This window comes from Taudactylus pleione, unplaced genomic scaffold, assembly GCF_031769625.1.
Source record: "Taudactylus pleione unplaced genomic scaffold, aTauple2 ptg000603l, whole genome shotgun sequence".
Lineage (NCBI taxonomy): Eukaryota > Metazoa > Chordata > Amphibia > Anura > Myobatrachidae > Taudactylus > Taudactylus pleione.
In genome coordinates, this window is record NW_028285005.1 from 239804 (window position 1) to 267687 (window position 27884).

The following is a 27884-nucleotide window of genomic DNA, read 5'->3' on the forward strand; positions in this document are numbered from 1 at the left end:
GGTTTCCACCTGAGAGTGGCCAATATAAGCCTAGTGTGTTTAGGGCTGAGTGTCTCACCTGGGAGAGCAGACAGGGAGTTTGCTCAGACACTTGAAAATCTATCCGTGAGTGCTGTGCTTTTGTTGCTGGTGAGGGCATTAGGCCCTGCCAGGTCCTTGAGTGAGGGAACCACTTGTGAAGTTAGAGCCCCGACAGGGCTAGGATTTATGTTTATGTTTTCTTTATGTTATTTCTGACGTTGTACAATAAAGACTGGCGCCGACCAGCTTGTACTCAAATCCAGACTGGCGTACTGTTTCCCAGCTGCTGTGTGTGTAAGGAAGGAGACCTCTACCCAGGAGAGGGTCCCCTAATCTGACTGTGTCACAATATATATATATATATGATACTGTCTCTGCCTGCACTTCTCTCTGAATCTATATGAGACCTGGAGCTCCATCCCTTTGCTATATATATAAATATATATATATATATATATACACACACTATATATATATATATATATATATATATATACACACACTATATATATATATATATATATATATATATTCCATGTCTCCTGCTCAATGGAGCAATCCAGCGTGAACTGACGTTTCAAGGCCTCAACGGCCTTTTCTCAAGGTGTGCTTATATATATATATATACATACACACACACTATATATATATATACATACACACACACTATATATATATATACATACACACACACACTATATATATATATATATACATACACACACACTAATATATATATATACATACACACACACTATATATATACATACACACACACTATATATATAACATTTAAGTTTTACATATATTTATATATAAATATAGTGTGTATAGAAATATACAGGCGTGTATGTATGTATGTGTGTGTATGTATATATATATATATATTAGTTTTTTGTTTTTTTCCCGAGATTGGGGATTTGGAAACCCCCCTTTAAATATCCTGCGTTTGCCCCTGTGGTCCAGTATACTCACTATGATATCCCCCCCCCTGCTTCTGTACTGTAGGGGTAGTGGCCAAAAGCTCGGGATCAGAAAGTTTTCTGTATATGGTATTACTGTACATATTGTGGTTTGGGTTTTTTACACCAGGAAGTTGTATAGATCTGGTATATTTACCTGCTCTGTTACAGGGATGTTTATCCTATGGGTTATTATCACATTGCTCCCCTTATTTTGCTGTGTCTGTCTTTTTTCCTCATGTATATTCCCTCCTCCACTTTCTCTTCCCTGTTGTGCCCATACTCATACCTGTTATCTGATATCTATAAGGAAATGACCATCATGTCTATTCCTATTATGTCTCAGCTGAATATAGGATCTTGGGATATTGGGGGCATTAATTCTCCTGCTAAGAGGTGTAGGGTACTACTTTATCTGGCCAAAGAGAATATGGATGTAGTATTTCTTCAGGAGACAGTGACCTGAAACCAGAAGCCTATGTAGAAAAAGGGAAACACAAGGAAATGGGAAAACAGATCCAGCACAGGAATGGTGATAACATTGTGTATCATTTATTATAACCAACTGTAGGGAATATTATATTGGGTTCATATCTATAAGTAATAGAGTGTTGGTGGTGCTCCCAGGAATCAATATATTTGTATATCTGGTTGGTATTTTGCAAAGGCAAAAATAAAGAAAATTTATTTTTGGGGTACTCTTTATGTGTAACAAGTATGTTGGTTGTAGTACTTGAAACGTAACTTTTACTTTAATAAAATATATGAAAACTAATAAAGAGAAATTCTGAAAAATATGGTAATCTCAGATATCTGAAAGATTACTTACCGGTCACAATGAATATTGCCGAGTAGGGAATGAAACTATTTAAGAGATTAGTTCTATTATTCACTTGCACAATTAGTCCTACAGTATGTTGTTGTCCAACAACATAGTATGTCAATAATATTCGGACAGGGATAGAATTATTGCACACCTCCCAAGAGGTAGTAATGTTGTACAAAATATAATGGGTTTAAATATTCACCGCCACATAATATCTGTTTATATGCGTCTAATAACACTAAATCTGTTTTAGAATATTGCATATACCCCCTTCAGTAGCAGCGTATGAATAATTCCACACTTCCCATTAGGTAACAGTATATAATCAAGGATTAAATAATTGCACATCTCCCATAGAAACATTTGTATTGTTTGCACAGAGTGTGGTGGATTGAAATATTCCCCTCCATGTGATATCTGTCTTATTACCCTGACAATACAGTTCTATTAATAGCATTGCATTTATCCCCTTTAATATCAGTTTGTGATTAGTTGCACATGTCCCATTTGGTAGCAGCATAAATAATGACAATTTGGTGCATTAATGGCCCCGGTGACCTTAGAGGAAGTACAAAGAGTCATTCAACACCTGAAGCTGGCTAAAGTACCTGGACCTGCTGGTCTTGGGAATGACTTTTATAAATTACTTTCATCTACAATTGCTGACACTGTAGTATCCATTCTTAACCATTTATTACCTGGTAATGCCCTTCCCCTCTACTTTAACCATGCGATTGTGAAGGTTCTTCCAAAACCTGGAAGAGATCTATCCTCACCCGCCTCTTACAAACCAATATCCCTTCTAAATTCTGACTAAAAATTGTTGACAAAAATTTTTGCTGATAGGGTCAAACAACTATTGCCAACTATTATACATAAGAGACCAAATGAGCTACATCTGGGGTCAGAACTCTGTGTTGAATGTTCACAGATTACTATCTGTTATCCAGCATTTGCCCTCCACTGAGGTCACTGATTCAAATCTCAATCTCATCCTCTCCCTAGATGCCGAGAAGGCCTTTCACCTTATCACTTGGCCTCACCTGTTTCACACTCTAGACCAATTTTGCTTCCCTACCCCATTCAGAAATGTAATGGTAACACTCTATGCCAATTCCCAGTCCCAGGTGTCCGGCAATGGTTTCCTATCTTCACCTTTTCCCATACAGACGGGTATCAGACAGGGAAGCCCTTTATCCCCTCTCTTATATGCCATTGCAATAGAGCCTTTGGCTATAGCTCTTAGAGCCTCCACTGGGTTTATGGGAATCTCCATAAGAGAAATAACTCTTAAAGTTGCTCTATTCGCAAATGACATGCTATTGTTTGTCTCAAATCCGGCACAGTCATTACCTGTAATAATGGATCTCATCGCCTCATTTGCTACTTTCTCTTGAGACAAAGTTAATTTTCATAAATCCAAGATACTTCCAATTTCACGCACCATAAACATCCTGGGAGATATCCCTACAATACGTGCCTTCAACCGTAATACAACACAAAAAAATATTTCAGTGTACAAATCCCCTCAGCCTTACCCAATTTATACAAACTTCACTTCACCTCAGTTATTGAAATAATATCCACAATGCTAGATAATTGGAGGCTACTCCCGTTATCCTTATTAGGTTGTATTGCTGTCATTAAATCTGTTATTTTCCCCAAATATTCTCTATAATACAGATGATCCCTATCAGTGTTACTAAACCTGATCTAAGGTAAAGTTCATGTTTGTTGTGTAAATTTACCTGGCAGGGTAAGAGACCTGGAATGGCCATGGAGAAGTTCCCCTTATCACCACAGGAGGGCAGTGTTAGATATATTAGTGATTGGCTCCCTAACCGTAGTGTATATACAGACACAAGACTAGATAATTCCCTATTTCCCCGTATTCACCAGCAGCTTTACTGCATTCAACAAGTCCAAAAAATATCCCATCACACTTTCTCTCTTATATTATCCTTAGAGATTCCTATTGTGCCTGGAGAGCTATAAATATAAAGCCCCATAGGAATTACTGATCATCACCCTATATTCCTCCGTGGGGTGATTCCTCCTTCCCCTCACCATTGTCTAACACACTGTGACAGTGCGCCAGACACCGGTTACCACTTACCGGGTCCGGCAGCACTGGAATCTGCAGCGGGCAGCGGGTGGTGCTGTAACATCTGCTCCGGGTCCTCCACATGCCGGCTGGAAGTGCAGGCAATCGCGGCTCTCCTAGGAGCACGCGCGCCGTCCTGCAAAGAAATTTAAAGGGACAGGTGCGCCAAATGTGAAGTCACGTTTGGCGTGAGATTTTAACCTCCTCTATAAGAGGAAGTCTCTGGCACCAGACAGGTGCCAGAGTATAGGCTCCATACCATACTCCAGCGTTCCTAGTACCTGTTGTCCTGATCTTGACCTTTGCTTGTTTGCGACTCCAAATTCGTCTGACCCCATGTACTGCTCCTGATATCTGATTCTGACCTTGACTGCTCCCTGCTCCCTGGTAGCATTTCATCTGTTTGGTTTTGACCCAGCCTGTCGACTACATTTATTCTTCTGCACCTCATCCAGTGTCCACCAGTTCCTGTATAGGGGAACCTAACCTATGGGCCACAATCTGTGTGTCAGACATAGCCAAGTCCATACCTTCTTGCGTGGGTCCCTGGTGAATACCGTCGGCACATTAGACTCCACACCTCAGGCATTGGTCTAGCCAACTCCCTAAATATGGGCCGCATCCACAATCCGTCCGAGAGTTGTGACACACACAGTATGTCATGATAAATGATTGAGTAACAGATCCTGACAACTTAGCTTCAAACAAAAAAAATGGCAGCTTCTCAATCTGGTAGTATTTTTCAGGTGCATGAAAGGGAGGGGTCATACCAAGTAGGCAACCAACATCTCTGAAGTTCTATTACCATATAGTGTTCATATATTGTTGCTAGTATAATTCAGTGTGCTGAGGAACAATAGGGGGTTAAACCTCCCTCCCTTTTCAACTTACTTAGCTTCTCTGATATTCACCAACAATTCAATATTCCACACACTAACTGTTATATGTACTTGCAGACAAGACACTTAATTTCTTCCATTCCTCCGGCCATAGATCCTACTTCTCGTGATCCTATATGCTCGCTATTAAGCAACTCTCTCATTTTACCATACAAGACGAGATATCTTTACTCTTTAGTAGTAGATATCTTATCCAACACTTTGAGAGATAAAACATGAACTCTCTGGAAATCAGATTTACCTTCCCTGTGTAATAGTGAGGATCTGTTTCAGCATTATGATCCCAAATATTGCATTCTTCTTACTTACAAGAAGTACATATTTGAACAATTTTCAGTGCCTATATCTCTCTTACTCAAAGACACCATTTCAGTACAGTCTATGCAGAAGAAAGCCCAAAATATCATGTCTTATCTGTAGGGTTCATGCATTGCATGTGAGATTTCAGGAAAATAATACAGCTTTGGCATAAATTATTAAATTGTCAACTCAGTTCCATCTCAGTAACCCCAGACCCAGAAGCTGTATTTTTTCAGATTTTTCAAATTGGGATTTAAATCCTAATAGGAAACAGTTGATTCCGCTGCTTACGATTATAGTAACAGTAGCACAGAAGATGATATTATGTCACTGGACGAAATCATTCTCTCCATCTATTTCAGAGAGAGAAGAGAGAGACACATTCCCAGACATTAACAAGCGAGTGGAAAAATATTATAATAAATGGTGCTATTATATTGAGTCCCTAGACTCTGCATCCCAAGCCCAAATTTTAAAGATCTTTGAGACCACAGATTGGTACCTATATAGGCAGCTCTCGGCAGACTCACATCATAATCTGAGACCACAGATTGGTACCTATATAGGCAGCTCTCGGCAGACTCACATCATACTCTGAGACCACAGATTGGTACCTATATAGGCAGCTCTCGGCAGACTCACATCACGTTCTGAGACCACAGATTGGTACCTATATAGGCAGCTTTCAGCAGACTCACATCATACTCTGAGACCACAGATTGGTACCTATATAGGCAGCTCTCAGCAGACTCACATCACGTTCTGAGACCACAGATTGGTACCTATATAGGCAGCTTTCAGCAGACTCACATCATACTCTGAGACCACAGATTGGTACCTATATAGGCAGCTCTCGGTAGACACATCATACTCAGACCACAGATGGGTACCTATATAGGCAGCTCTCAGCAGACTCACATCATGTTCTGAGAGCACAGATTGGTACCTATATAGGCAGCTCTCGGCAGACACATCATACTCTGAGACCACAGATTGGTACCTATATAGGCAGCTCTCGGCAGACTCACATCATAATCTGAGACCACAGATTGGTACCTATATAGGCAGCTCTCGGCAGACTCACATCATACTCTGAGACCACAGATTGGTACCTATATAGGCAGCTCTCGGTAGACACATCATACTCTGAGACCACAGATTGGTACCTATATAGGCAGCTCTCAGTAGACACATCATACTCTGAGACCACAGATTGGTACATATATAGGCAGCTCTCAGCAGACTCACATCATACTCTGAGAGCACATATAGGCAGCTCTTGGCAGACTCACATCATGTTCTGAGAGCACAGATTGGTACCTATATAGGCAGCTCTCAGCAGACTCACATCACGTTCTGAGACCACAGATTGGTACCTATATAGGCAGCTCTCAGCAGACTCACATCATACTCTGAGACCACAGATGGGTACCTATATAGGCAGCTCTCAGCAGACTCACATCACGTTCTGAGACCACAGATTGGTACCTATATAGGCAGCTTTCAGCAGACTCACATCATACTCTGAGACCACAGATTGGTACCTATATAGGCAGCTCTCGGTAGACACATCATACTCAGACCACAGATGGGTACCTATATAGGCAGCTCTCAGCAGACTCACATCACGTTCTGAGACCACAGATTGGTACCTATATAGGCAGCTCTCGGCACACTCACATCATACTCTGAGACCACAGATTGGTATCTATATAGGCAGCTCTCGGTAGACACATCATACTCTGAGACCACAGATTGGTACCTATATAGGCAGCTCTCATGCAGACCCACATCATACTCTGAGACAACAGACTGGTACCTATATAGGCAGCTCTCGGTAGACACATCATACTCTGAGACCACAGATTGGTACCTATATAGGCAGCTCTCGGCAGACTCACATCATGTTCTGAGAGCACAGATTGGTACCTATATAGGCAGCTCTCAGCAGACTCACATAATACTCTGAGACCACAGATTGGTACCTATATAGGCAGCTCTCAGCAGACCCACATCATACTCTGAGACCACAGATTGGTACCTATATAGGCAGCTCTCGGCAGACCCACATCATACTCTGAGACCACAGATTGGTACCTATATAGGCAGCTCTCGGTACATACATCATACTCTGAGAGCACAGATTGGTACCTATATAGACAGCTCTCAGCAGACTTACATCATACTCTGAGAGCACATATAGGTACCTATATAGGCAGCTCTCAGCAGACTCACATCATACTCTTAGACCACAGATTGGTACCTATATAGGCAGCTCTCGGTAGACACATCATACTCTGAGACCACAGATGGGTACCTATATAGGCAGCTCTCAGCAGACTCACATCATGTTCTGAGACCACAGATTGGTACCTATATAGGCAGCTCTCAGCAGACTCACATCATACTCTGAGAGCACAGATTGGTACCTATATAGGCAGCTCTCAGCAGACTCACATCATACTCTGAGACCACAGATTGGTACCTATATAGGCAGCTCTCGGCAGAGTCACATATTGCTCCTCATTGAGTTCTCCTTATTTCCAGAATTCCACGATACTGTAGAACATTTCTTTATGTGCATTCTGGAACATCATATATTCTTATTATAGACATAGTACGCCATTCCATGTAGTAAGAATAGCATGTTGTTTATGTGATTGCTAATATTGTAGTGTTTTTTTTCCTCTATTAAATACCCCTTATATGGTATGGGCATAGATCCCCCCCCCCTCCTCTATTCTTATGTATTTTCCTATTTTTATTCCTCCTTTCTTTTATACTTTGATTTATTGTAGTGAATTATTAATGGCACCTTTGTATAGCCAACATAAGTGTATATATACTGTCATTATTGTGATCCCTGCCTATTTTGGCATCAGAGTGTATTATTGTCTATGTTTTCTTGCTTACTCTAATGGTGGGCATGCTGTTTTGTGTGACTGGATATTTCTCTTTCTTATAGCACTCAGGGATCAAAGATATTTGTACTTGTTATTTAATATGGCATACATGGCTATTATTCTCAGTATTATATTCTGTTTGTATGATGAAAATAAAACAGATTTAACTAACAATTATATACAGTTATATACACAGTGTCTGTCACCTAGATTGTATAGAATCACTGATAAAGTGCACAATAAACACTAGCTCCGGCTAGCTGGCACAAAAACCCTGGACTGGTGTGCTGTTTCCTGGCTGCTGTGTTTTGGAGGTGTCCATCTACCCCAGGAGAGGGACCTCTTACCCCTATCATATTACAAGTGGTGGAGAATGTGGGCATACACACTAAAAATTGCAGCAATAGGAAAAGTTTACATTTGAAATTTAAAGTGACTGACACCAATCTGTTGTTTTGGACATTAACTTGCATCCTGTAAAATCCATGGTGATGGCATTGGCAGATGCTTAGGTAAGCCAGATTCTGCTTGAAACCTACACACAAAGATAACATAGAACGGTGTTAGACCTGGCTTATGGTCACATAACTACAGGTCACCTCAGGGTAGAAAAAACCACTGAGTGAATTTTACAGAGGTTTTTCTGGCCTGGGGTTTATAAAGAGTTATCTGAACATTGTGCATCCTGTCCTGAATGTCAGTATCATGCTCCAAGGCCACATTTTAAAAGTCCACTTGTTCCATTACCCATTATTGAGGTTATATTTGAAGGAATAGCTATGGATTTGGTTGGACCTCTAATGAAATCTGCCCGAGGCCATCAATATATTTTGATGATAATGGATTACGCAACCAGGTTCCAAGAAGCAATACTATTGCACAATACGTCAATAAAGACCATTGCTAGAGCCTTAGTCCATGTCTTTAGCAGGTTGGGAATACCTAAGGAAATCCTGACTGACCAAGGTACCCCCTTTATGTTGAAAATCATGAGTTATGCGCCTGTTTAAAATTACTCAGTTATGAACCTCTGTGTATCACCTACAGACTGATGGGTTGGTGGAGAGGTGTAACAAAACTTTAAAAAATTTGTTAAAGAAAGCAGTGGACAATTATGGAAGAGATTGGGATTATTACCTTATTTATTGCTGGCCATAAGAGAGGTTCCCCCAATCCTCCACAGGGTTTTCACCTTTTGATGTGTTGCATGGGAGACATCCAAGGGGATTACTGGATATTGCCAAAGAGAAATGGGAGGGGCAGTCTAGTCCATATAAAACAGTTATTGAACATGTTTCTCAAATGCAGGAAAGAATTGCTGCAGTGGTGCCGATAGTGAGAGAGCACTTGGAGCAGGCACAGCAGTGGGTGTACAATTGCAATGCCCAGTTACGTGTATTTGCTCCTGGGGACAGAGTGTTGTCTAGGGATGGAAGAAGTAAAGTGTTTTGCATACACCATTGGCAGGGGTTTGATGAAGCCCCAACTTAGTAAAATCGAGGCACTACAATATTGGCCACGACCCCTAAATAAGAAGCAGATGTGAACATTCTTGGGAATCACGGGGTAGGAGTGTATACCCAATTTTGCCACCATTGCAGTCCCACTGACAGACCTTACCAAAGGCAAAAAAAAAGTTATGGTTAAATGGAGTCCTGAAGCAGAAAAGTCTTTTCAGCAGTTAAAAGTAGCATTGTGCACCCAACCAGTTCTGACAATACCTAAATCTGAGGAAATTCAGGATGAGTACTGGTCATGCCCCTTTAAAATGGTCAAAGAATAAAGAGCAATGGGAGAATAACAAGGTGGTTCTTGGTGCTGCAAAATGTTACATTTTCAGTAGTGTACAGGCCAGGAAGCCAGCTGGCCAATGCAGATGCTTTGTCTCATGTGTTTTATATGGGGGCTGCAGTTCCGCCTACAGGTTAAAACAAAGGGGGGGATATGTGATAGAAGCACTGGTAAAGTGCTAAATGGCATATATGTGTGTCCAAGGTTTTTGACCTATGTATTTTAAACCTCCAGGAAATGTCTGTGTTTGCTTGATTAGAGTTTGGGCTTTAAGTAAAAGCTGGATAACTGGTCCTGGAGGTGTGGATGTGAGAGAGAAGGGAAGGCTCCATCCACAAGACATGGTTCAGGTGTTTAGACCTTCAGCCTGAGATCAGTGACAGCTATGAGAGGCTAATAAATGGCATTGTCAGGGTTTGGCTCAGTGTCTCATACCTGGGAGAGCAGGCAGTCTTTTAAAAAGACACTGTGATGTACCACTTGTAAGTACTGTGGATATGCCTATGTTGGTGGTTAAGGCAGTAGGCCCTGCCACTTTGAGAGGGAATTTATTGTCTAGTTAGTGCTCAGACAGACTAAGATTTATTTTTGTTTTACTGCACAATAAAAACTAGCTGCGGCTAGCTCGCATGAAATCCCTGGACTGGTGTGTTGTTTCCTGGCAGCTGTGTGTTTGGAGGTGTCCATCTACCGAAGTAGGGGGACTTCCTACCCTGATCATATTACAGCACACACATGCATACACATACATTTCTGTGCTCATTTTATCCTTAATGACAATGGGTAATGAATATTTGTCAGTGTAACAACAGTATATTTAGACATTGAAGATATAATAGCTTTAATTTAAAAAAAAATTTGCAATGAATAACTTTTGCACTATTGGGGTAAGAATTTGGTATTGGGATTGCGTAGAATAAAAGTATTGGGAAATATTACTGTTACTCATATGCTACTGAGGACAATGCCTAGAGTTAATTTCATTATCTATACAGGACACTGTAATAACTAAGGTTAGGCTGTGGGTGAGATACTTTGAGGGGGTTAAAGTTAAGCTGTGGGGGGATAGTTAGGCTGTGGGTGGAAGGCTTAGGGTTTGGGGGGTTAGGGTAAATCTGTGGGGGTTATGGTTAGGCTGTGGGGTGGTTAGGGTTAAGTTGTGAAGTGATTGGGTTAGGCTGTGGAGACAAGGTTTAGACTGGGGGTTAGGGTTAATCTGGGGGGGCAGTGTAAATCTGGGAGTTATAGTTAAGCTGTAGGGGATAAAGTTGGGCTGTGAGGGGGGTAGGGTTTAGCAGTGGAGGATAGAGTTAGGCTGTGTGGGATAGAGTTAAGCTGTGAGGGGATAGGGTTAGGCTGTGGGGGGTGTCACGGCCAGGGTTTCTCGGCATGGTAGTCACCGGGTATTACCTGTGAGGTTGTTATGGTGGGGGGTCTCTGGCAGTGGTGCTGGTGTTTGGCAAGGGGCATTGGCTGCGTGTGGTTCTGTGTGGACACATTGTCACTAGGCCTGGTGAGGTCTGGCGGTGTTTCCGTTCGGTTGGCATGGGCGCCGCCATCTTGCCTGCGGCCATGTGATTCCAGCTGTCCAATCCTGGTAGGTCATGTGCTCATTCCAGCCAGTCACAGCGCGGCACTGAGTATTTAGGAAGGTCCAGAGCCTTCCTTCCTTTGCCAGTGCAACGTGTTTCTCAGCTGCGGCTGAGAGAGAGTACCTGTGCCTTACCTGACTGCTTGTAAATGCTACTAGCCTGAACCTTGCCTGCTCCAACCTGCTGGACTTACCCTGCACCCTCCATATACCTTTTGACCTGCCTGAGTACCTGAACCTGCTGTTTCCCTGCACCTTGCCTCCATTCACTCCCAGCTGGACTCACTACCTCAGCCTGCATTTATGACAGCTCACCATACCTGCATTCAGTTACAGCTCATCAAACCTGTATTCAGTTACAGCTCATCATACCTGCATTCTGTTACAGCTCACCATATCTACATACTGGACTGCCTCTGCCTGTCACTATCATGACATTCTCCCATTAACCCCCACTAGTTATCAAGTGCACTTTAGTGCTATACCAGGACTTTTTCATTTGCCATTCCGATGTCTTCTAAGCCACTTATTAAAAACTCCACTTTTTCATTTAAGTCTGCTTCTGTGTCTGCTCCTATCACCCCCCCGGGTCCACAACAAATTCAGAACCTCACAGTTTGAACGGCCCCATGGATCCGGCCACGGATTTATTTTGCTGTATTGCTGGTCATTTAGAAAACCTGGAAGCTATACAACATCAAATGGCTCAGTTTCTACAGGAGATGTCTAAATGCCAAGATAATCTGCAAACCTCATTAATCACCCAGGGGTATCAGCAACTTCACCTCCTCCTGTGCCTGGTAATACAGGGACCAGGGTATCCCCTCGTCTACATCTCCCCATGTCAAGCAAATTTGATGGCAATCCTAAACTCTGTCGTGGTTTCTTAAATCAGTGTGATATACACTTTACATTACAGCCTGATAACTTCCCCACTGCTAGAACTAAAGTGGCATACATTGTGTCTTTGTTGACCGGCTCGGCTTTGGATTGGGCCTCCCCACTCTGGGAACGTTCAGACTCGCTGCTGGATAACTATACAGACTTTATCTTCATTCAGGAGGATTTTCGATGAACCTGGACACACAGTGTCAGCATCGTCCAGCATCATGACCCTGAGACAAGGAACCCGTCCTGTCAGCCAATATGCAGTACAGTTTCAAATCTTGGCATCAGAGCTTAAGTGGAGTGAGGAGGCCCTCACCTCAGCCTTTTGGCATGGCCTTTCCGACCGATTAAAAGATGATCTGATTACCTGTGAGCTTCCCACTAATTTAAATATGATCTCACTCTGCAACAAAATTGACCTACGCTTCAGAGAACGTCAGGCTGAAAAGCACAGAACTGACCGGCAAAGGTCATTTACGCCTCCCTTGCCTACCCGTCGACCCCATCCTCCTATAGATGAGGAGTCTGTGCAGGTGAACCAAACCCATCTCTACAAAGAGGAACGTCAGAGAAGAATGCTAAAAATCCTCTGTAATGCGGAGATTCGGGTCACCTGGTGGCCTCCTGCTCACGCAAGTCGGTAAACTCCCGTTCCTAACTGACCTTGGGGACATCAAGTTAGGAGTTATATGCCCGTCCCCAAATACTAAAGATTTCAAGATTTCCTTAGCTTTGGATCTCAAGCCCAACCCTGTCTTCGTCTCTGCTCTACTAGACTCTGGAGCAGCCGGAAACTTCATCCAGCCTAGTTGATAAACTACAGATTCCTTGTTCATCTCTCAAACACGCAATTTCCCTGACTTCTGTAGATGGACGTCCTCTAGCTAAAGGAGTGGTCACCAAGGAAACTCAACCAGTATTGGTTTGTGTTGGGGCACTCCACTCCGAGTCTTTAAAGTTCTTAGTGATACCAGAGGCTTCTCAAGAAATTATTTTAGGACTACCCTGGTTACGCCAGCATAATCCCAGGATAGACTGGTGTTCAATGCAGATTCTTTAATGGGGAACTGCCTGTCAGAAATCCTGTCTTCCCAAAATACAACCTGTAAGAAAGACAGCTTTGTTAACATCTCCAGCTATTCCCAAGGAGTATCAGATGTTCTCTGATGTTTTTTCCAAGCAACAGGCGAACGTCTTACCTCCCCACAGAGAATGGGACTTTCCTATCGAGCTGCTGCCTGAGATGCCACCCCGTGGTCGCACATATCCTCTATGCCTGAGACTCAAGCTATGTCTGAGTACATCCAGGACAACCTAGCGAAGGGTTTTATTCATCCTTCCACCTCTCCCGCTGGAGACGGCTTCTTTTTCGTTGGCAAGAAAGACGGAGGCCTAAGACCTTGTATAGATTACCGGGGCCTCAATGATATAATGATTAAGAATCGATATCCTCTTCCCCTGATCTCAGAGTTGTTTGACAGAGTTAAAGGGTCCATCATATTCTCAAAGCTGGATCTGAGAGGGGCTTATAATCTCATCCATATTCGTGCTGGCGATGAATGGTAGACCGCCTTTAATACTAGAGATGGACACTTTGAATACCTTGTGATGCCCTTTGGGTTGTGCAATGCCCCTGCCGTGTTTCAGGGCTTTGTTAATGAGATTTTCCGGGACTTGTTGTACGTCTCGGTTGTAGTTTACCTGGACGATATATTGTTTTTTTTCGTCTTCTGTAACAAAACATCACGAACATGTGAAGGAAGTATTGTCCCGTCTGAGAAAGAACCACCTTTACTGCAAACTGGAGAAATGTGTCTTTGGGGTTCCCAGTGTGCCATTCCTTGGTTACGTCATCTCTGGCTCCAGTCTAGAAATGGATCCCAAGAAGGTGCAGGCGATTTTGGATTGGTCCCGTCCTCAAACTTTGAAAGCCATCCAGAGATTGCTTGGGTTCGCCAACTACTATAGACGTTTTATTAAAGGATTTTTATCATTATTGGCCCCCATTACCGCGTTGACCCGAAAAGACGCTAACCCTGCCCTATGGTCACCTGAGGCAGAGACTGCCTTCCAACTTTTAAAACAGGCGTTTATTTCAGCACGTCCTACGACAACCAGATCTGGATAAGCCATTTCTAGTGGAAGTGGATGCGTCATCAGAGGCCGTGGGTGCAGTTTTTTCCCAGCGTTATGATGATAATAGAGTTCATCCCTGTGGGTTTTTCTCCAAGAAATTTTCTCCTGCCTAAAGAAATTATGCCATTGGTGAACAAGAACTTTTAGCAGTGAAGTTGGCATTAAAAGAATGGAGATACCTGCTGGAAGGGGCCAAGTTTCCCTTCACTGTCTTCACGGACCATAGAAATCTTCTCTTCCTAAAGAATCTTCAGTGCGTGAGTCCTCGTTTGGCCCGATGGGCAATATTTTTTGCTCTGTTCCAGTTCACCCTGACCTTCCGGTCTGGAGTCCTTAATCAAAAGGCAGATGCTCTGTCCAGATCTTTCCTCTGTGATAACAAATCAGAGAATCAACAAAATACCCCTGTTTTGGAGTCAAGAGTCTTCGCCACCTTACAGTTAAAGCCCCCTACTAGGAAGTCCTTTGTGGCCCCAGAGTTAAGGAAGCAGCTCCTCACCTGGGCTCATTCCTCTCACTTTGCAGGTCACTCAGGTACCCGGAAGACCTTGGAATTTTTAAAAATACGCTACTGGTGGCCATCCATGAAAGCAGACGTGTCAGAATTTATTTCTTCATGTTCTTCGTGTGCCCAGCATAAATCTTCACGTCAGGCACCGGCTGGTGATTTGTTGCCATTAACTATTCCATCACGTCCATGGACGCATCTCTCCATGGACTTCGTCACGGATCTGCCGAATTCTCAAGGGTTCACTACCATCTGGGTCATAGTAGACCGATTCTCTAAAATGGTCCATTACATACCACTAAAGAAATTGCCTTCTGCTCCTCACTTGGCTCACTTGTTCGTTCAACATATTTTCCGTCTCCATGGTCTTCCTGCTGAGATAGTCTCTGACCGTGGTGTTCAGTTCACAGCAAAATTTTGGAGAGCCGTATGTTCTGTATTGCAAGTAAAGCTAAATTTTTCTATGGCTTATCACCCACAAAGCAACGGTTCCACTGAGAGGGGTAAACAAGACCTTGAGACCATCCTGAGGATTTTTATGACAACTTCCCAAGACAATTGGTCTGTTTTGCTGCCATGGGCTGAATTTGCACATAACGCCTCCTACCACTCTTCCACGAACCAAACGCCATTCCAAGTGGTCTATGGCCTTCATAATCGGATCCGTGAATTTCAAAGCCTGCCCATCTTTGATGTCCCAGCTGTAGAAGACACTGTACGGAAATTTGCATCAATCTGGTCTCAAGTTCGTACTGACCTGGAGCAGGCGTCTTCCCGTTACAAATTTCAAGCTGATAAGAAGCGTAGGAAAGTACCACGTCTGCAAGTTGGAGACAAAGTCTGGTTGTCCACCCGGAACCTACGGCTTAGAGTACCATCTATGAAATTTGCTCCACGCTTCATCGGGCCCTTCTCCATCATAGAAATCATTAACCCTGTGGCTTATCGCCTTCAGCTACCTCCTTATCTGAAAATTCCCAATTCCTTTCATGTCTCCCTGTTAAAACCCCTGGTGCTAAACAAATTCCACAGAGTCCTGCCTGCTTCTCCCTGTGTCCAGACTGAAAGGGGCGTGGAGTATGTGGTCTCCCAGGTCTTGGATTCCCGTCTCTGCAGAGGACATTTGCAGTATCTACTGGACTGGAGGGGCTATGGCCCAAAGGAATGTTGTTGTACCGATGCCCGAGATATCCATTGCTCCTGCACTCATCAAGAGGTTCCATGCTGCCCATCCAGAGAAGCCTGGTGAGTGTCCTGAGGCCACCCATAAGGGTGGGGGTACTGTCATGGCCAGGGTTTCTTGGCATGGTAGTCACCGGGTATTACCTGTGAGGTCGTTATGGCGGAGGGTCTCTGGCAGCGGTGCTGGTGTTTGGCGAGGGGTATTGGCTGCGCGTGGTTCTGTGCGGGCACATTGTCACTAGGCCTGGTGAGGTATGGCGGTGTTCCGTTCCGTTGGCATGGGTGCTGCCATCTTGCCTGCGGCCATGTGATTCCAGCTGTCCAATCCTGGTAGGTCATGTGCTCATTCCAGCCAAGTCACAGTGCGGCACTGAGTATTTAGGAAGGTCCAGAGCCTTCCTTCCTTTGCCAGTGAAACGTGTTTCTCAGCTGTGGCTGAGAGAGAGTACCTGTGCCTTACCTGACTGCTTGTAAACGCTACTAGCCTGAACCTTGCCTGCTCCAACCTGCTGGACTTACCCTGCACCCTCCATATACCTTTTGACCTGCCTGAGTACCTGAACCAGCTGTTTCCCTGCACCTTGCCTCCCTTCACTCCCAGCTGGACTCACTACCTCTTCCTGCATTTGCTACAGCTCACCATATTTACATACTGGACTGCCTCTGCCTGTCACTATCTGGACATTCTCCCATTAACCCCCACTACAGTTATCAAGTGCACTTTAGTGCTATACCAGGACTTTTTCATTTGCCATTCCCATGTCTTCTAAGCCACTTATTAAAAACTCCACTTTTTCATTTAAGTCTGCTTCTGTGTCTGCTCCTATCACCACCCCGGGTCCACAACAAAATCAGAACCTCACAGATCCCCCAGATCCCTGACAGTAATAGTGATCACAACAAGAGGGATATGGAAAATAAACAATAAAATAGATCCGCAGGGTCAAGGATTTACTAGATGCCCACCAATCCAGTACAACCCAGGCCTGACCCTGCCTATATCAGCAGGTGGCCCCAGGCCTTCAGGCATAGGAGCAGGAACTGCAGTCTGATAGAAATTAACCCATTAAGCCCTGAGGATGGTAGAGAACCTGGATTCTCTATGTTCTGATAGGAAATATACCTAGGGGCCACTTTAGAGACTCATTTTAGTGAGATATGCGACAAGACAATAATATGGAGTACCAGAATCTATACTGAGAAGAGTACCTGTACATAGACATAGAATGCATTAGTTATCCCAATTAAAGGGACATATCTGTAGTCATAACCCCAGTTAGGGTTTATAAACAGGTTTTCCCGAATATTAGGAAATATTCATACAAGGAATGGGAATATATATACATACATACATACACATATATATATATATATATATATAACTATACACACACACACACATATATACATACATACATACATACAGTGTATCCGGAAAGTATTCACAACGCTTCACTTATTTCACATTTTGTTATGTTACAGCCTAATTCCAAAACGAAATGCATTTATTTTTCTCCTCAAAAGTCTACACACAATACCCCATAATGACAACTTGTAAAAAGTTTTTTTGCCATTTTTGCAAATTTAATAAAAAAAAATAAAACTAAGAAATCACATGTACATAAGTATTCACAGCCTTTGCTCAATACTTTGTTGATGCACCTTTGGCAGCAATTGCAGCCTCAAGTCTTTTTGAATATGATGCCACAAGCGTGGCACACCTATCTTTGGGCAGTTTCACCCATTCCTCTTTGCAGCATCTCTCAAGCTCCATCAGGTTGAATGGGAAGTGTCGGTGCACAGCCATTTTCAGATCTCTCCAGAGATGTTCAATTGGATTAAAGTCTGGGCTCTGGCTGGGCCACTCAAGGACATTCACAGAGTTGTCCTGAAGTAACTCCTTTGAAATCTTGGCTGTGTGCTTAGGGTCATTGTCCTGCTGAAAGATGAACCGTCGCCCCAGTCTGAGGTCAAGAGCGCTCTGGAGCAGGTTTTCATCCAGGATGTCTCTGCACATTGCTGCATTCATCTTTCCCTCTATCCTGACTAGTCTCCCAGTTCCTTCCACTGAAAAACATCCCCACAGCATGATGCTGCCACCACCATGCTTCACTGTAGGGATTGTATTGGCCTGGTGATGAGCGGTGCCTGGTTTCCCCCAAACATAACGGCTAGCATTCACCCCAAAGAGTACAATCTTTGTCTCTCATGGTCTGAGAGTCCTTCAGGTGCATTTTGGCAAACTCCAGGCGGGCTGCTATGTGCTTTTTTCTAAGGAGTGGTTTCCGTCTGGCCACTCTACCATAGAGGCCTGATTGGTGGATTGCTGCAGAGATGGTTGTCCTTCTGGCAGGTTCTTCTCTCTCCACAGAGGAATGCTGTAGCTCTGACAGAGTGACCATCGGGTTCTTGGTCACCTCCCTGACTAGGGCCCTTCTCCCCTGATCGCTCATTTTAGATGGCCGGCCAACTCTAGGAAGAGTCCTGGTGGTTCCGAACTTCCATTTATGGATGATGGAGGCCACTGTGCTCATTGGGACTTTCAAAGCAGCAGATATTTTTCTGTACCCTTCCCCAGATTTGTGCCTTGAGACAATCCTGTCTTGGAGGTCTACAGAGAATTCCTTGGACTTCATGCTTGGTCTGTGCTCTGACATGCACTGTCAAGTGTGGGACCTTATATAGACAGGTGTATGCCTTTCAAAATCATGTCCAATCAACTGAATTTACCACAGGTGGACTCCAATTAAGCGGTAGGAACATCTCAAGGATGATAAGTGAAAACAGGATGCACCTGAGCTCAATTTTGAGCTTCAAGGCAAAGGCTGTGAATACTTATGTACATGTGATTTCTTAGTGGGTTTTTTTTATTAACTTTGCAAAAATCTAAAAAAAAACTTTACACGTTGTCATTATGGGGTATTGTGTGTAGAATTTGGAGGACAAAAATGAATTTATTCCATTTTGGAATAAGGCTGTAACATAGCAAAATGTGGAAAAAGTGAAGCGTTGTGAATACTTTCCGGATGCACTGTATATACATACACACATATATAAACATAGTTGCATGGGAAGTCAATCTCTTTGAAAGGAAGAGTTAAACCAACAGAGCAAGTCTACTTGTCAGACTCCTACATTAGGAGATCAGCATGCTCATATATTACTTAGAATACTGCATTCTTAGTGTCTTATAATTTATAATACATGTTTAATCATGTAACTTTTTGTTGAAAATTTTTCTACATATAAACAGAACAAAAAATAAATACGAATAAGTTTGCAAAAAACGTGTTGCCAGCAAAAAAAAAAAAAAAAATCAATAAATAACAAAATATACATTCAGAGGGTTATCAGTGATAAGCTGAACCCGTAAACACAGATATAGCATATAAACACCTCACGCATGGAGGTAAAAAGAAAATGACCAAATGAAAAGAAAGGAAAAGGGGTAAACTAAGGAGACAAGGAGCGGGAAGATAGAAGGGGATAGATTACACAGAGGGATCTCACACAGGTCTACGAAGGCCCAGTGAGGAAAGAGCACATCTATCCCATAGCTTGTGGCATTTGGGAAGGGCCTTATGACTAATATAAACATAACGTTCATGGTCAGTGGTATCACTAACCAGCACCCACCACTTGTGTATGTTGGGAGGATCTGGAGCACACCAGGAGCGGGCAATAATGTGAATAGATAACGTTTTGCTTCTGGAGGAAGTAATGATGGGAAAGTAAATTGCATATCCGACCACACTAATTTCCAAAAATCATTAACCCTAGGGCAATCCTATAACAAATGCCAAAATTCACAGCTAAGAGCATGACATTTGGGGCAATTAGTTGGAATATTAGTATCAATACGTGCAATAGGAATGGGAACGGTAGGATCTGTGGAAAATAAAATAATGGATTTGTTGGAAACGAACACAAGGGGAAGTGTACCTTATAGAACCCAACAACTGAGACCATTGCTTATCTTGAAGAGAACACAAGGGGAAGTATACCTTATAGAACCCAACGACTGAGACCATTGATCATCTTGAAGAGAACACAAGGGGAAGTGTACCTTATAGAACCCAAAAACTGAGGCCATTGATCATCTTGAAGAGAACACAAGTGGAAGTATACCTTATAGAACCCAACAACTGAGACCATTGCTTATCTTGAAGAGAACACAAGGGGAAGTATACCTTATAGAACCATTTGATCATCTTGAAGAGAACCCAAGTTTGATTCCCATTTATTCCTAAGGGGAAGAAGGACATCTGGCAAATTTATGAGATGTAAGATCACTATAAAGATAGGAGACTGTCTTACAAACAGGTACTTGAAGGAGTGTAAATTTAAGAAGAAAAGGTGTTAATAAAATAGAATCAGATCCAAACTGAGTGTTCAGGGGTGCAACGGAGCTGAAGGTATCTATAAAAAGCTGTACAAGGAAGGCCAAACTCCATACGCAAATGGTCATAGGAGTGGAGCACCCCATTATGAAACAAATGACCAGTAGTTTTGATACCATAAGAAATCCAAAAGGTCTCCGATCCCAGCACATCCAAAACCATCATTAAACCACAGGCAGACATCAGGATCCACACCCTCATCCCCAAACAATCCCTGAGCAAAGGGCAAAACCAGTTCAACTTGTCGAAGTAAGTGGAGATATCTATCCGGCATTTTACGGAGAATAACATTTATAAAGGAGCTAAAGGGGACCCTGTTTGCTCACCAAGAAATCCCGCCAGAGTGGTGTCAGTACCAACAGATAACCAGGGCACCAAATGCGACAGTTGTGACGCCAAATAGTAAATATGTAAATTATAAAGGGCCAATCCACCTGCAGATTTAGGTACTACATAGGGTACGGAGAGCAATCAGATGTCTCTTATCCTCTCACACAAAAACAGGTAAAATAAACTCAATATGGGAGAAAACTTTTTTAGGAATAAATACAGGTGAATGCTGTAGGACATAAAGGTATTTAGGCTAAATAGACATTAATGGTAATGGACACCACATTAAGTTCTACAAAATCAGCAGGATTAGGCGAGATGAAGACACCCACATACCGAAAGGAGAAAGTCCATTGTAGAGGGCAGGAGAGAGAAGGGAAAAGGCAGGAACCAATCAAAGGAAAAATACTAGACGTGGACCAATTAATCAGCAACCCTGAAAAACAATCAAAATGCTTAATAACGTCCATCAAACATTCTAAAGATGGGCCCGCGTCCACCAGAAACAGCAGAATATCACCCGCATAAAGAGCTTTTGTGTCCATTACACGGCCCCCCCCGCAGGCCCTGAATAGCTGAATCCGGGGCCGGGTTAAGGTTTGTGGAGCCCTTGGGGCAACAACCTTGTGGGGCCCTTTTCAATATAATTGTATTAAAAGTATATACATATGTATATTTGTGCAGGAGAGCTGCATGGGCAGGCAGGACAGGGAGTGGGTGTGCTTGGGCAGGTGCGCAGATACTGCCCCGACACGCCAGGATACGGGGAAGCACTGAGTGGCCGGGACCTCCATCACCACGCTGCAGCCATCCCGGAACACGATACAGTCAGCAGGGGCAAACGCAGGATTTTACAGGGAAGGGGGGAGTTCCGTATATATAAATATATATATATACACACACCACACATACATATATTTATATACTTACACACACACTGTGCTTATAGATATACACAAATACTGTACATATATACACAAACATACATACCTACATACACTACCGTTGAAAAGTTTGGGGTCACTTAGAAATTTCCTTATTTTTGACAGAAAGCACTGTTTTTTTGATGAAGATAACATATTAAATTAATCAGAAATACACTCTATACATTGTTAATGTGGTAAATGACTATACTAGCTGAAAAAGTCTGGTTTTTAAAGGAATATCTACATAGGTGTATAGAGGCCCATTTCCAGCAACCATCACTCCAGTGTTCTAATGGTACATTGTGTTTGCTAAGCGCGTTAGAAGACTAATGGATGATTAGAAAACCCTTGAAAACCCTTGTGCAATTATGTTAGCACAGCTGAAAATGGGTTTGCTTGTTAGAGAAGCTATAAAACTGGCCTTCCTTTGAGCTAGTTGAGTATCTGGACCATCACATTTGTGGGTTCGATTATACTCTCCAAATGGCCAGAAAAAGAGAACTTTCATGTGAAACTCAACAGTCTATTCTTGTTCTTAGAAATGAAGGCTATTCCATGCAAGAAACTGGCAAGAAACTAAACATTTCCTACAACGGTCTGTACTACTCCCTTCAGAGAACAGCACAAACAGCTTCTAACCAGAGTAGAAAGAGAAATGGGAGGCCCCGGTGCACAACTGTGCAAGAAGACAAGTACATTAGAGTCTCTAGTTTGAGAAATAGACGCCTCACAAGTCCTCAACTGGCAGCTTCATTAACTGGTACCCGCAAAATCCCAGTGTCAACGCTACAGTGAAGAGGTGACTCCGGGATGCTGGCTTTCTAGGCAGAGTGGCAAAGAAAAAGCCATATCTGAGACTGGCCAATAAAAGGAAAATATTAATATGGGCAAAAGAACACAGACATTGGACAGAGGAAGATTGGAAAAAAGTGTTATGGACAGACGAATCAAAGTTTGAGGTGTTTGGATCACACAGAAGAACATTTGTGAGATGCAGAACAAGTGAAAAGATGCTGGAAGAGTGCCTGACGCCATCTGTCAAGCATGGTGAGGTAATGTGATGGTCTGGGGCTGCTTTGGAGCTGGTAAAGTGGGAGATTTGTACTAGGTTAAAGGGATTTTGAATAAGGAAGGTTATCACTCCATTTTGCAATGCCATGCCATACCCTGTGGACAGCGCTTGATTGGAGCCAATTTCCTCCTCCAACAGGACAATGACCCAAAGCACACCTCCAAATTATGCAAGAACTATTTAGGGAAGAAGCAGGCAGCTGGTATTCTGTCTGTAATGGAGTGGCCAGCGCAGTCACCAGATCTCAACCCCATGGAGCTGTTGTAGGAGCAGATTGACCGTATGGTACGCAAGAAGTGCCCATCAAGCCAATCCAACTTGTTGGAGGTGCTTCAGGAAGCGTGGGGTGAAATTTCTTCAGATTACCTCAACAAATTAACAGCTAGAATGCCAAAGGCCTACAATGCTGTAATTGCTGCAAAAGGAGCATTCTCTGACGAAAGCAAAATTTGAAGGACAAAATTATCATTTCACTTAATAAACATTATTTCTAACCTTGCCAATGTCTTGACTATATGTTCTATTAATTTTACAACTCATTTGATAAATAAAAGTCAGTTTTCATGTAAAACACAAAATTGTCTGGGTGACCCCAAACTTTTGAACGGTAGTGTATATTCACACAGAAAAACATATACACCACACATGCATGTGTCACACATAAATTACACAAACACACATACACTTAACTTGCAGCATCTGCAGACTGCATGTTATGGATGGGATGGCACCATGTTATTAAGCTCCGCCACCTCGTGGCAAAATGCAGCAATTTGCGGGTCAGAAAAAGGAGGGGCCAAATGGCAATTTTAACGCAATCACATCATATTGGCTCCGCCTCCAACCGGCTGTCCTGCGAATTGCAGCATTTTGCTGCAAGGTGGACGGGGCTTAATAAAATATTGCCTGTTTTGGTGCTGTTGCTGTGTGGGGCCCCCCTAGGTGTGGGGGCCCCGGGACAACTGCTTTTGTCCTCCTCCCTTTAATCTGGCCCTGGCTGAATTTGCACAAATGAGACACGCCAGGGGCTCGATAGGCAGTGCAAACAATGCATGGGATAAAGGACACCCCTGGCGTGTGCCACACCCTAGCTTAAAAGGAAGAGGAAATACAACCATTCACCACCACTCCCAGCTAATAAAACGGGAACCAGAACCAAACCTAGACAAGACCTCCCATAAATACTCCCATTCCATGGAATCTAAGGCCTTGTCTGCATCTAAGGAGACCACCACAGCTTCAGGGGCATCCCTATGGGACATCTGCATATGATAGGAAAGGAGCCTAAGATTTTGAGTAGTGGATTTACCTGACATGAAGCCGGTTTGATCAGGATGTATAATAGAATTAATAATAGAATTAAGACGAATAGTAAAAGTTTAGCCAATATTTTTCTGTCAATGGTAAGAAGAGAAATAGGTCTCTAAGAGTCTGGATAAAGGGGGTCCTTCCCAGGCTGTGGGAGCACTACAACCAAGGCCTCCAACATTGATGGCGGTAGACAATCAGCAGTTAGAAGAGCATCAAAAGTCTTGAGAAGATGCGGGATAAAGACGTTTTTACATTTCTGATACACCTCTATCGGGACACCATCAATTCCGGGAGCTTTACAGTGTGGAAAGGAGAAGATAGCAACCTCCAGATCCTCCTCTGTAAAAGGAGCATCTAATAAATCAACTGCATCAGTCTCAAGACAGGGCAGATGGATTCCTTCTAAATAGGCACGAAGCTGGGAGGGAGAATATGACACCTTAGTAGCATAAAGAGAGGAGTAATATTGCAGAAACACATCCGTTATAAAAAGAGCGGAGGTATGCAATATTCCAGAGGAATCAAGGATACCCGAGACTGCTCTGGAAAACCATCCCCTTTTGCCAAATAAGCTATGTAACTCCATCCCAACATCAGCCTGTGAGTATTTCTTATGATGGGGAAAAAGTAGTGTACGCTTAGATTTATCAAACAGGTGATCCGGCCACTCCCGCTGGACATGAAGCATAACCTCCCAATCTGAGATCTCTTTAGACAAGAGGTACTGGGCCTCAGCGTCCTTATAAGCATTTTCCAAAACAGTTTCCCGCTGCCCATGAAATAATTTAATGTTAACAATACGCTTAATAAAGGTGCCCCTTAGAAATGCCTTAAAGGAATCCCAAAGGAGAGAAACATCAGTACATGAGGCATTATCCACAAAATAATAAACCCAAGCAGCTTCTCATTCAGAGCCGGCACCCACTAGGTCTAACCAGAATGGGTTAAGTTTCCAAAAGCGGGCACCGTCCGAAAGGGAGGAACCAATACTAATGCACAGCGGAGAGTGGTCGGAGACACCCTCGACAAATAATCAACTACAGAAACTCTGGGAACCTGAATAGGTGAAATAAAAACCATTTCAATACGTGACAAAGAGCGATGAGTGGAGGACTGACTGGAAAAGGTAGAGGGATAGCGGACACACCAGACATCCAACCAGCCCAATACTGCAATCAGCACTCTCAATGCGGGATTCCAATGAAAGATATGAACACAGTGTTAAAATATATCTCTGATCCTAGGTCGGACTCCTTCCATTATATCCAAGGTTTTGAGATTTCAAGCAGCCATATGAATAGTCGGTACAATTGGTTTCAACACAGTCTTTAGCATCCAAAGTGCAAATTGAATAAGCTGTTAATAATCCACCTGCATTTTGTTCCGGCGCTGCACTCAGTCCTGGAAAGGTTGTGGGGGTCCAAAGTAAAGTCCAATGTTAGCAGGATTCCCAGAGCAATCACCTCAATGCATTTCACTAGGCAAGAGGCACCTAGCTTCCTCAGGAGTATGTGCGTTGGTTCATATTGTTGGGGTAGTTAAATACCCAGGAGTAATTGGTTAATTAATAACACATGTAGTGGCAATAAAATTAATAAATTAAAAGAAAAACCGTCCATCAAACACATTTAATAAAAAAAAGGCTTAAACAAAGCTAAGATTAGGCAATCCCACTTACCCGTAAATGGTGTAGGGAAAATTTATCTTGATCAGAATCTATATTGTACAATTAACGGCAATGCGATCATGTGATAACCTAGTGTCACATGATCGCATGCCGTATTCTCATTGGTTAGACAGAAATGACACCCATAGACCACATATTTCTAAATTCCTGGGCTCCATCATATAGTGTATTCCCCCGGGTAATTATCCGGAACACGTCACCTTATTGGCGGGGATATACACTATCTGATGGAGTCCAGGAATTTAGAAATATGTGGTCTATGGGTGTCATTTCTGTCTAACCAATGAGAATACGGCATGCGGAACAAAATACAGGTGGATTATTTACAGCTTATTCAATTTGCACTTTGGATGCTAAAGACTGTGTTGAAACCAATTGTACTGACTATTCCTATGGCTGCTTGAAATCTCAAAACCTTGGATATAGTGGAAGGAGTCCTAGGTCCTATACCATCTGCTCAATATACAGGATCAGAGATATATTTTAACACTATGTTAATATCTTTCATTGGAATCCCACATTGAGAGTGCTGGTCATTCATTCAACCATTATCATGTGTGGCATTTACTGTTTTACTCTTGTTTTTTTTAGAATAAATAATTTTCATTATTTAAAGATCACCGTCCATCTTTTTTAGCGCTGGTTCTTTTGTGTTTTACTGTGATTGATTTCAGGGTGTGACTATCCCTGTACCAGCCGCTTTTTGTCAGCGCATCACAACCAATTTTTTCTTGTTGTATGCAATTCAGCAATCAATTTAGAAAAAGGGGATTGGGAAGGGGGTAAAGAAATAATTAACTTTCTCCAACGGTCTATGGAAGGATCCATTACATTATTAAAGTCACCCAAGCAAATAACAGGAGTAGAGGGAGAAAGTGAAATAAAGGCAGCAGCCTTACGTAAGACCTCAATAACTCAGTGAAGTCCATATACAATGGAGTATACACGCTGTAAATGTATTCATGCTGGCTTTTATTATTTACATTATAATATACACAGTTTTTTCAATAATTATTATTGATGCCCGTTTCATGTATATTAGCTGACTGAAATTGTATTTCTCGTGTGACATCTCTGATGTGTAACAAGATGCGATTTCTGTGTAAAACATTTCCCACACTCAGAACATGGAAATGGTTTCTTACCTGTGTGACTTCTCTGATGTGTAACAAGAGCTGATTTCTGTGTAAAACATTTTCCACACTCAGAACATGGAAATGATTTCTTACCTGTGTGACTTTTCTGATGTGTAACAAGAGCTGATTTCTGTGTAAAACGTTTCCCACACTCAGAACATGAAAATGGTTTATCACCTGTGTGACTTTTCTGATGTGTAACAAGATTTGATTTCTGTGTAAAACGTTTCCCACACTCAGAACATGGAAATGGTTTCTCACCTGTGTGACGTCTCTGATGTGTAACAAGATCTGATTTCAGTGTAAAACATTTCCCACACTCAGAGCATGGAAATGGTTTCTCACCTGTGTGACGTCTCTGATGCGTAACAAGATCTGATTTCTGTGCAAAACATTTCCCACACTCAGGACATGGAAATGGTTTCTCACCTGTGTGACATCTCTGATGTGTAACAAGATGTGATTTCTGTGTAAAACATTTTCCACACTCAGAACATGGAAATGGTTTCTCACCTGTGTGATGTCTCTGATGTCTAACAAGTTCTGATTTCTGTGCAAAACATTTCCCACACTCAGGACATGGAAATGGTTTCTCACCTGTGTGAATTTTTTGATGTCTAACATAAACTGAGTGACGTATAGAACTTTTACAAGATTCAGAACAAGATAATAGCGTATCACCTTTATGAGCTGTACTGTGTGTAACTAGATCTGAATTATCAGGAGAATGTTCCTCATGATTAGAGGGATCAGATGACATATCCGTACTGTGAAGTGTTGGATGTATATTTAGGGTAATGGGAGTTTCTCCTGGAGAATCTTGTGTGATGTTCTCATCTTCTATTTTAAAATCTGGCGACAAGATGAGATCTTCCTCCGAGATATTCCTGCTTGTGTGTTCATCTACTGGA

At 42.6% G+C, this 27884-nt stretch overlaps 1 protein-coding gene across 1 annotated transcript in view; it reads right to left on the minus strand.

Moving 5' to 3' along the window:
* Positions 1-27884, minus strand: part of LOC148480720 (uncharacterized) — an 82971-nt gene that overhangs the window by 44627 nt on the left and 10460 nt on the right. Inside the window, exon 7 of the mRNA XM_088453950.1 lies at positions 26917-27876. Within this exon, the coding sequence (XP_088310076.1) occupies positions 26917-27876 (960 nt within the window). The remainder of the gene's footprint in view (positions 1-26916; positions 27877-27884) is intronic.